This window comes from Antrostomus carolinensis, unplaced genomic scaffold, assembly GCF_000700745.2.
Source record: "Antrostomus carolinensis isolate BGI_N321 unplaced genomic scaffold, ASM70074v2 scaffold4592, whole genome shotgun sequence".
Lineage (NCBI taxonomy): Eukaryota > Metazoa > Chordata > Aves > Caprimulgiformes > Caprimulgidae > Antrostomus > Antrostomus carolinensis.
Window position 1 is genome coordinate 24,173 of NW_010298856.1, and position 10,731 is coordinate 34,903.

At 38.9% G+C, this 10,731-nt stretch overlaps 1 protein-coding gene across 1 annotated transcript in view; it reads left to right on the plus strand.

Moving 5' to 3' along the window:
• ZNF217 (zinc finger protein 217) overlaps positions 1-3,544 on the plus strand; it is a 13,584-nt gene extending 10,040 nt beyond the window's left edge. The window contains exons 4-5 of the mRNA XM_010162587.2: positions 9-137; positions 1,427-3,544. Coding sequence (XP_010160889.1) covers positions 9-118 — 110 coding nt within the window. The 3' untranslated portion in view covers positions 119-137; positions 1,427-3,544. The remainder of the gene's footprint in view (positions 1-8; positions 138-1,426) is intronic.
• Positions 3,545-10,731: the final 7,187 nt, after the last annotated feature.

Sequence of the window (10,731 nt, forward strand, 5' to 3'; positions counted from 1 at the left end):
TTTGTCAGGAAAGAGATCAGTATCATACCAACACTTATCTAGCGGTGTGCTACAGAAACGAAGTTATGAAAGCTTCATTGGTAACGCACACTTTCGACCAAGTGACAAGAAGAATTAATCATTTACTTCAAGAAATGGTAAACGAACATTTTGAACTAATGGTTACTTAAATGTTGCATTATGTGTTCATAACATTAAAGGTTGTTGCTTAGCACATGAGGGATTCTGAAAGTCTGAACCAGTACAAACTCCTCCTCTCTTAGGAAGTCGAGCAAATACTGGTATAGCAGCAGCAGTAGTTATTTTGAATAGTGGTAATGGCTTGTGTGAAAAAATAAATAGATGCTCCTTTTCTTAAAAAAAAATAAAAAAAATAAAAAAATTGGAAGAACTAAAAGATAGATAATTAGTTACAATACCAGTAAGAAGTGTTCAATGAAAGGACTTTCCCCTTAAGTCAGAATATGGGGATTGGGGAACATCACGTGGAGAACTAGAAAAGAGAGGAAGTGCCTGTTATCACAGTTCATTAATCTTACGGGAGGTTATGTTGGTTGGTCCTTCCTGAAAACATAGACGTTACTCATTTTGCAGCTTCTGAAAACTGCAAGGATTGCCTCAAACAACAAGACTCTTTTTGGTGGATTATTTCTTGGGGAAGTAAGGGTTTCCTGATAGCTACATGACAGTTTGTGTACTGGAGAGGTTGTTACAAATAGTCTTTCTCCTTTGTTGGACTGAGGGATGGGTGTAGCCTCTTAGGGAAACAGGTCAAGTGAAAAGAATTAGCCTGGTGTTCTGAATTCCCCTGCTTCATCTCTTCAGTTCTGTAGCTCTGTCTCAGAACTTAACAACCCCATTGTGTTTGCAACATTCTTAGCTGCTAAGGAGATAAGTGCTCTATAAGACTATAAAAATATATATCTGTATGCTTTTTTCAAAGCCAGAGCTACAGATAATTTTCCTCATTCAAATTTAAGGAGATATGTCTTGAATGCTATAGCTCCTGGACCAGCATGCACTATTTTATGGAAAGATTTTACCTATCTGGGGAGCAGAACTATCTGACATCTAGTTGACAGCTTTTAAAATACTTCACTTTATTTCTTGGTATTCTTCTAATCTTACTGCTTTTATTGTACAGCATATTTTTGTCTAGTTCTGCTTTTTTAAGATAACTCAATTTCCTGCCTGTATTTCTACTTGGGCCTTGAGTATCTTCAAAAGTAGACTTGATTGCCAGTGTTTATTTGGCAAATAGAAGACACAGACCTTATATGGCAATATTAATCTCTAAATACACATGCAAGGTTGCAGAAGTTGTTCCCTTTTATGTTTTAAAGAGACTTCTCACAATGAAAATGATATTGTACTATTTTATAGTTGTGTACCACAAAACTATTTTTTTTTTTATTTTTCCCCCTAGGTCTAAGGACACAAATGCATGTTCTATGGAGTTATACCTGCAGTTCATCCATGAGGAAAAATGAATGGTGAAATCTACTGAATTAAGCTGTGATTGTACTGTATAGAAAAACACTACAGTTTTATAATACTGGTTCTGTTAACAATTTGTACCAAATAGCCATAAAAAGTAGTCTAAACAGTTGGATTATGAAGGTGTGTGGAGAATGTATATCTTGACATTGACTTTTGAGTATTTTTCATTAGAATTAATTGACCAAATATTAGGTAGGAATTATATTTTTACATACTTGAGCGCTGCTGAAGAGTTTCTCTTTGAAAGAATATATAATTGTTACACCTCAGGTAAACTATAGATACTGAAGTTGAAATCCTATTGGCTTAATGCTCCTTTTTCGCAAAAGTGAAAGTTTCTCATCTGTTTTTTTCTGTTGAACTGTTAGTTTTTAAAACAACTTCCAAATAAACTGTTTGAAACTGTCCAGTTTATAAATGTTGTGAATATCAAAGCAACGGTGCTGACATTATGCTGATCTGCCTTGTATATGTTAGAACCATAATGTGTTGGAGGGATCTGTTTCCCTGGCGTTGTTTCCTGCATACTTTTAAATGCAAGGATGAGGCAATACTTGACATTTGGATTTCAGTATGGTGTTCCTGAAATATGGTTGGATTCTTCTCTTGGCATTGGTTGCTGTTCTTCAGAGAAGCCTCTTAAACATCTCTACCAATGTACAAATTTTTACAGCAGAAAATACCTAGGACTTGCATGAGAAACGATACTAATCTAAATGTTTCAAATGTTTAGTTTTGTACTAAACTCAATACAGTTACATTTAGAGGAAAACTACTTTGCACCTTTGTCCAAACTGTAAAGTCACAAACAAACAGACTTGCAATATGAATATGGGATCTACAGACTTCAAAAGGGATGTAACTATGGTGTAGCCTGCTTGACTGTGCTTGGAAGCTTCTTGATGTCGAATTTTAGCATCTACTGGATATTTAAAATAAGTGAGAAATAACCTGTTAATGGGAGAATATCTCCTTTTATTTTTTTGTGAAGACAACAAGAGTTTTTTCTAATGCACATGCAGTTTAATTTTTATAAAGGGAAGATGGCCAGTTACCAGCCAGTAAAGCAGAATTCTTGCATAATACTTGCCTTCCTAGTTGCTTCTCATAAAGCCTGTAGTTAAGGGTTAATTTCTCCTGTACCTGGCTTTGACTTCAATATATTTTTAGTAAAACAAAAAAATGAAAAATTTTGCACTGTTCATTTTGCTCTCTTCCCTCATTCAGCAAATGTAAAATAGCAAAACCTAGAAACTCTTGTTTTTTCATTATGCAACTTGAGATGTTCCAGTTGTATGTCTTAGTTCCTGTATATGGGACCTATTTTTAATGTCTCTGTAAACTGGCAACATAATGAAGTGCTGTGTATCAGGAAATTGTACACTATTTACCTTTTTTCCTGTTCATAAGCTGAGCCATATGTACATAATTTAGATTTTTGTTTTCCTAGTTTTGCACTTTTATAGCCTATTTTTGAAGATGAATTCACTTGGAAAATGGTTAATCTATTTTTTTGCGTGATCTTTCAATGAGTCTTATAGAATGCATGCTGTAACTATCATCTGTGTACCTTCTGGGGTTCTGTGATTAAAATGTACAGGGCTGGTTTTTAAGATGTTTCAGCAAACAGACCTAAGACTTGTTTGTTTTTAATCTCCCTTCATGCTGGTACATTTTCCCTCAAGGCTTTTTTTGGTAGTTATCTTGGGGTTGGAATGGAAAATGGACATGAAGACTATTTCATGGCAGCACAGCCCTGTACTTCAGAATACACTTTGCTCATCAGTATTAACTATTGGGATACTACTGGTTTTGTATGTTTCTTTGGAAATAACAGTGCATATATAGAGGTACAAATTGTTGATTTTTTTTTTTGTTTTGTTTTGTTTATGTATTTATTTCATTCCATTTGTGTTATTTTAATTGTTGAAACCGGAAGTTGTCAAGCAGTAGGCACACATTACTCATTTAATTTATGATGTATTTCACTTTAGTTGAGTATATTATTACATGTGGATGTAAATATAGATTTGGTGTTTTGCAATATTGGTTTCTGTGTCTTACTTTTAAAGCTGAAAATGAGTTGCCTGGAATTTCACATTCACTTGACCTCTTGTCTTACTAGCACTGCTGAGGGGGGGCGAGAAGGAGAACCTGCCCATAACCAAAACTAATTTCATGCCCCCTTTAGTTGCTTATATGAAAGTACTGAGTCACTTTGGAGAAAGTTTGTGAGGCTTAGGAGGAGAACCCTTAAAGTAATGAAGAAACCCTTTTCTTACTTCTTTTGTTTATTTTCCTTCAAGAAGGAAATTGAGTTTATTGTATGTGTTCTTTCTGGCAATACAATTATGAGGGGTGCATGGTTTGGGTTTTTTTTTTTGGGGGGGGGGGGTTTTTTTTTTTAATAATTCTTCAGTTCTTTTCCTATCTTTCAGAATTTGTATGGGCTTAAACTGCCTTTGAAACCAAATATGTTCTGAAAAAATTCTAGGTCTGATGTGTTCTTGGAACTCAACTGAGGTGTCAGACCTCACCAACACCTCTGACCATATCTCAAAACTAGATTATGAGCTTGGCAGACAGATAGAAAAGACTTGTCAAAGGCAATTCATCCTAGAGAGAAAGGGAGCTCATCAGATGAGATCCCCAATATAAATCAACCGCATTTATGGGCACTTATATGAGTGACCAGGGCCTCATTGACATCACAGGTTAAGCTTTTGATTCCTGTGATAGGGTGACACTTGTTGCCACGATCAGGTTTGTAGAAGTAGATTAAACTAGCTTCTTGACTAAGTAAAAGCAGTGCTGTTGGGGAGGAAAAAAATAAAAGCAGGAAAAAAATAAAAGCAGGAACTTACTTAATAACAAAATTGAGATGTGAGTATCTGTCGCTTGCTTTGGAAATAGCAAGTTCTTGCAGTGCCTGTGGGACAGAAATGAGGGGTCTTGGGCTCTTGCTACTGAAGATATTCAGTTGGGCTTAGGGTAACATGACTATCAGGAAACTTCTGTGCAGTGCTGAATGACAATGTGGTTAGACAGGATGAAAGAAATCAGTGTGAGCTCTGCAAATAGTTTTTACTATTTATTAACTGGGTTTCCTTTGGTGCCTCTTAGGAGTGCTAAGTGTCCTTCTTTTTGGCTTTAGTAGTTTCAGATAAGCTAGACTGACTTAAGAGACAATAGAAGTACATTGCAGTGACTGTAGGTAGCAGATGCCTACATTGCCATAGCATTTGTGACCTATACAAGCTGCTGGATTAAAAGTTGAATTAAAGAGCAAACCTCACTGACTGAGGGGGTGGTGTTAAAGTACAGAACCAGTACAAGGATATTCAACTGAAGGCTGAAAAGTCTTTTTGGCTTCAAGTCTCTCGCATCTTCAAACAGTATGGTATTTTGGAGGTGTTTCGTTCTTTGCTACCATGTCTGTTTTCTTATATAGTGGGTTCCTCAGTTGTGAGCTACATTAATGCTGCTAAAACTGTTCCCTGCTGTGTCCTATTCCTTTGAGATAAATGTCATTCCCAGCCTAAGTTAGGTTAATGGAAAGGTTGAAACTCCCTTTGGGAGGAAGGCCAAAACCAAAAAGAAATTGAGCCAGTAAATAAAGCTGGGGTGGCTTTTCACTGTTGGGTGTTGATAAAGCTGCTCTGGTTGAAGGGTTGGTGGGACATGCTCCCGACTCCATGGTCTGCTGTGGTTTCAGCCCTCATGCCAGTGAAGCTCTGTGGTAACTGGTTTGCATAATGACCCGTGGAGTGCTGGGTTCTGTTTGTTGTCTCCAAGCAGAGTATCAGTGGTCTTCAAGTACTGTCTGAAATGCTGGAAGTCCTGACTAAAACAGAGCTTCTCTACAGCGACTGTAACTGTTCAGATCAGCATTATAAACGCTTGTGTGAGGGATCTTCCTTCTGTGCTTTTAATGACTTACTAGTTAAGATATGCAGTCAGATTACTGTATGTCTTGAAATTATGAAGAAGCAACAGTCAGTTTCTCTTACAAGGAAGATCTAATATTAAATCACAAAACCGTTTCTTCCCTTTTGTGAAAGAGGAAAATATGCAAGTGTGTTACTGAGCAGATTTCTCTATTCATTTGCACACACTTAAGAAAAGTGCATTTAATTAGGATTATCAAGTCTCTAAATTGCAGATGGTTCTCAGGGGAAAAAATAGTTATGAGTGCATTCATGACATTAAAATCAGTACATTTAATTCAGTTTCATCTTAATATTAATTCATAACATCTATAGTACTAGTTCCTACAGAAGATATTTTTAGGATTACTGTGGAAAATGAGCTCTAGCGTTTCCAAACATGCTACAGCATGATTACCGTGTGTAATTATGTAGATTGAGTAACTACATGCTAATTACAAGGATGCCTATTTTGACATGTATTGTTGTCTGTAACAGAAGTTGGTTAGTGATATGCGGTTTTGTTTAGTTTGGAGTTCATTATTGATAGATGCTGGGTCCAGTATTGATCATATGTGAAATGTTGCAAAAATCAGTGGCTGTTGGGTACGGCTCCAGAGGAAGCGGGCTGCTGGGTTGAGCCTGGTATTACAAAACAAGAGATCCTGTTCTGTTTAACGCTGTTCAGGCTGCTGTGTTGGCCACTAAGTATGCTGTCTCTTTCTTTAGAGCTCAACGTGAAGGTGTGGTATCTTCCCAGATAATCCCTTATTGATTTTATTGTTGGCTCCAGTCGAACTGAGGCTGATCTGCTCAGGGCAGATACAGCAGCTCCATGTTCCTCCTGTATATATTTGTATGAAAGCAAAGTACCACACTTAGCTCTGGACCAAGCTGAACCTTTCTGCAGGATAATTAAGCCTGGAGCTGGGGAACTCTGGATTTCAGTAATTCTGCTCCCTCCAGCAGTTTCCTCCCTTTGTTTCCTCTGAGGTGATCCTTAGCTCACTACATCCCTAGCCATCGCTGTCAGCTTCCAGGCTGAGCTGGGCTCTGCAGCCTCCAGGAGTTAATCACTTCTATTCGTTAACACTTCCCAAATGCCTCTGTAAGATAGGGAAAGGTTATTCCCTCTGTTCTGTGGGTGGAGCACTCCTGAAAATAGTCATCGTTGCCCCATTTGTTTTCTCTTAGTAATGGTGGAAGCTCCAGGGTGGACAAAGGGGTGGCTCTCAGCCTCATTGACACCACATGTCAACAGCGTTGTGATCGAGATGATGCAGAAAGGTAACCACAGCATCGTGTGTCCTTCTCCTAGTGAGAGCTTAGCGCGTGCTTGGGCATTAGATGGCGGTGTTAGCAAAGGAGAAGGAGCCAAGGGAAGAGAGGAGCCGTCAGGGGACGGAGCAGCTCGCTGTGCTGAAGGTGCTGTATATCTTAAGGCCAAGTTTACTTTAGATTCCTAAATTAATTAGCAATTGCATAAAAGTAGATAAAAATAAAACAAACACAGAGCTGCCCCAGAATAAACCATACATGCAGAAAGATATTGACCTATTTAAAATGTGTAGCAGAAATCACAGGGTAAGCAGAAAACTTCACCGACAAGTGAGATGAACCAAAGGAAATCTGTAGATACGGAAACGTTATCTCTGATTTTTCTCTTCTCACCTTATCAATATTTACTGAAATGTGTTGCTCCAGAGCAGATTTGGTGTGCAGTTTAGCTGCTGGCTACCATTATTTCTGACTGCTCAAGATTTAATGATTAATTAAATGATGCATTTTATAACGTGATACACTGCTATGAGACAGACGTTTCTCAGACTGAATCAGGTACAAAACTGTTTGCATGAGCAAATCTGGTCTAACAAATAATTACAGAATACTTTGGCATTTAAAAGTAATTTTACACAGATAAAACGTTTTCATTAATCCTCTATGAAAGTCATGACCTAATTACTGATTTTTTTGTCTTGTTGAATAATTACTCGCAAAGAACCTTTCTGCAATTTCATCCTCCATCTTTGGGTGTTTTATTGGAACAAGTGAGAAGCAGTGAACCAAAGGAGCTGGCGTTACCCGGGTCAGCTGGGGAAGCAACAGACGTTTTGGTTTTCTGATAATTCTGGAAAATCAGGAAATAGTTTTCATGTAAAGAAAAAAAATGCCCCTTCTTATCAAATAAAAAAAGAAATGTTCATATTTTGTCATGAAATAGTTCAGTTTAGGGTACTTTGAATTTTTAATATATATGTATGTTCTCAATAATCTAATGAAACATTGCTAAATAAAGTAATTCTGAGGAAACCAAATGAAATTTTAATGTCAAAGTTAAGCATAAATAGTTCAGGAAAAAGAGAAGGTCAGAACTACTGAGTGAAATTAGAATTAATTTAGAAATAAATTTTCCCCCAAATCACATTTTTTCCTCCTGTGTTCTTCCAATGCCTCTCACCAAAGCTCCAGAAGCTCCCCAGATTTTCAGCCAGCTGGCCAAGGTGGTACTTACATCCGCTTATAGGTTTCTGTTCTCAGTTAAACGAGGAGAAACAGCTCCACACTTCAGTTATCTGTATTGCCTAGCTAACTTATTTTCCAGGCTCAATTTTTTGCTAAATTTTAGTATTAGTATAACAAATAACACCTGAACTGAAACACCTTCCCACTGCACTTCTCGGTGTTATCTCCACCAAGTCGTTGCAAGATGAGATTTGGCGCTTAATTTCTGTTTCATTTTGATTTACCTTCAGCATTGTGTTTGGGTTTGTATTGCTTGTCTCCCTCCCTCTGCTTGAGGTGAAAACGTAATTGAACTCAATGTTTCTATTAAAATTGGATCTTGTAAAAGTCTCTCTTGGCAGAACCAAAATCTGTGCCTTTGACATTTTAACAGAATCTGTTTTCAGGTTGAAAAACTTCTTTCCCGATAAGAATTTTGGTTGTTTTCCTGTTTGACTCCAAAAGCCTGAGCTGATCATCTTTAAAGCATTAGCACAATTGCTTACAGATGGAGTTTTATATATAAAAATGTGATTTCCTCTTTCTCTAACCTGGCATTATTGCTGTTTTCCGAAGCTCAGGGGCTTCTCATTTTGTTCATTTAACCTGAGTGTATTCTGGGATGAGTTTATCCAGAGCTATTGATATTTCATTAGTTGCTTCAGAAAAATAAGCAAACAAAATTCTTAAACACTTGTAATGCTGTTCAATTCTTGTCAGCTAAAGGGGAATACTTGAATATCCCAGTACAATAAATGTTTTGGGTTTGGTTTTAGTTCTTCCTTTTTGGACCTTTTACTTGTCAGTGATTTCTGGAATTACAGAGCCCAGTCTCAGGACACTTTAATCACACCTGAATTGCACCACACCACTGAACTGCACACTCAAAAAGCCAGATTTAGTGAATTTAATTTTGAAGGCTTTAAAAATAAAGATCAGCAAAAAGGACTTTTTGGTGGAGAGCCAGCTCTGGTACCTGAGTTACTGTAAGAGCCAGCTCTGGTACCTGAGGAACTGTAGCTATACTTGCATCACTATAAATTAAAGTTGAGTATTAAAGTAAAACTGGCACAAATAATAAAAATAAATAACTTGATATTTCAGGCATATTTCTCTGGGCAATATTTCTTTTATGTAACTTAATGTTTCCTTTGCAGTAGCACCTGTAATGTCCAGTCTCAGCATTGCAGCCCTGTAGAACTCCAGCAGGCCAGAGTCTCCAGCATCTCAAAGGTGGCTTTCAGTACCACATCTATGAAAAGTCTCAGCCACGTTACAGCCATAGAAGCACCATTTCACCAGCAAAGGTATGTCTTTTTTTCTATTAAAAATGTTGAAAATACCTTTCAAGTGACAGTACCATTGCAATAAATGTTTTCAGTGTGTAGGAAGTCTTAGTTTCCCAAATGTTCTCGTTAATGTTGAGGTTTATCTGATCGTCTCTGCAAGAAGACTCCTCCTTCCTCACTAGGGCCCTTTAGACATGCGATGGACTTCATATTTTAGAGACTTAGGTGTCTTTTGCAGGACAACCAGAGGAGGCATTAAAAGGCTTAACCTGGATTACTGTTTGGGCCGCGGAAAACTAATTTCTGCCAAAGTCCTAAATTTCACAAAATGGAGTCTCCACAAGACTGCAGTGGCCTGATGTGCTAAGAAAAAAAAAATAAAAGCAGTATTTGAACTGCATTTCCCCAAAGCACAGCTGGATTAAGAACTCTTTTAGGGCATGCAGCTGATGTTTAAGGTACCACACACGCCCAAGGGCAGTGGGGAGCTGGGTACCTACTAAGAGCTCTCGCCTCGTTTTGTTCCGCCTTTACCCTGCCACTGTATCCTCACATTGACTGACCCCATATGAGCAATTTTCTTCCTTAATCATTAGGGTGACAAGTGTGTTGCTGATGGTCAAGAACAGGGCACATGGGCTGACATCATTTGAGGAGGGCTCTGTTCAGTCCTTGTGTATGTGTAGCCTAAATCTGGCAGTTATATGGTGTGGTTGGTTAGTTCTACCTGCCGTGATAGAAGCCTGGTCCTGTGTGTGACTGCCAACACTGGCACATTCCCCCTCCCCGTGTGACCTGGTGGAGGGAGGAGGAGAGGGTCTCTCAGCTCCTTGCCCTGGGTGAGGTAGGAGCAGGCAGTCGGGGTGTCTGTGTGTGCTGCGTCCTGGGAGGATCCCCATCATCATCCTCAGGACCTCCACTTCTTCCTGTGAACAAAGAAAGATCTTCCCAGTAGTACAGAGCAACTTGATACAACTTGAACTTTTATACTCCATTTTGGGTCATTTTTCTTGTCATAGTTGTTACTTCTCTCTCCATGAGGACAGCCTGAGGTCTGGAGCCTAGTTGAAAGCTCAATTTACTCCAGAATTGCCTTTGAGCTGGGGCTGAGGAGTCAGTGTGAGCCAGGAACAGATGCTGAGGGTACATAGGGTTGCCTTTTGTTCCTCTAAACTTTTGTTTTCCCAATCATAAATCTCCCTAATAAACTGCTCTGAGTGACACAAAGCTCTCGAGCTGCTGTGCCAGCTGTGTGTGCTCAGCAGCTGTGCCCCAGCCTGACTGAGGAACGTGGGGCATCATCTGGGGGCAAACTCCCAGGAAAGCTCAGTCTGTGCCTGGGTGTAAGTGACGGCCCTATACAGAGATGTCCCTGGCCCGGGTAGCCTGTCACCCATGGAGGGGATTGGGGTGATGAATGGGGCTGTCCGTGAAGGGCAGCCAGCTCCAGTGATGCTTTTGTGCTTTTAAATTTCAGAGCCGACCGTGGGTCCACCCTGTTTTGTGGTGTCTCA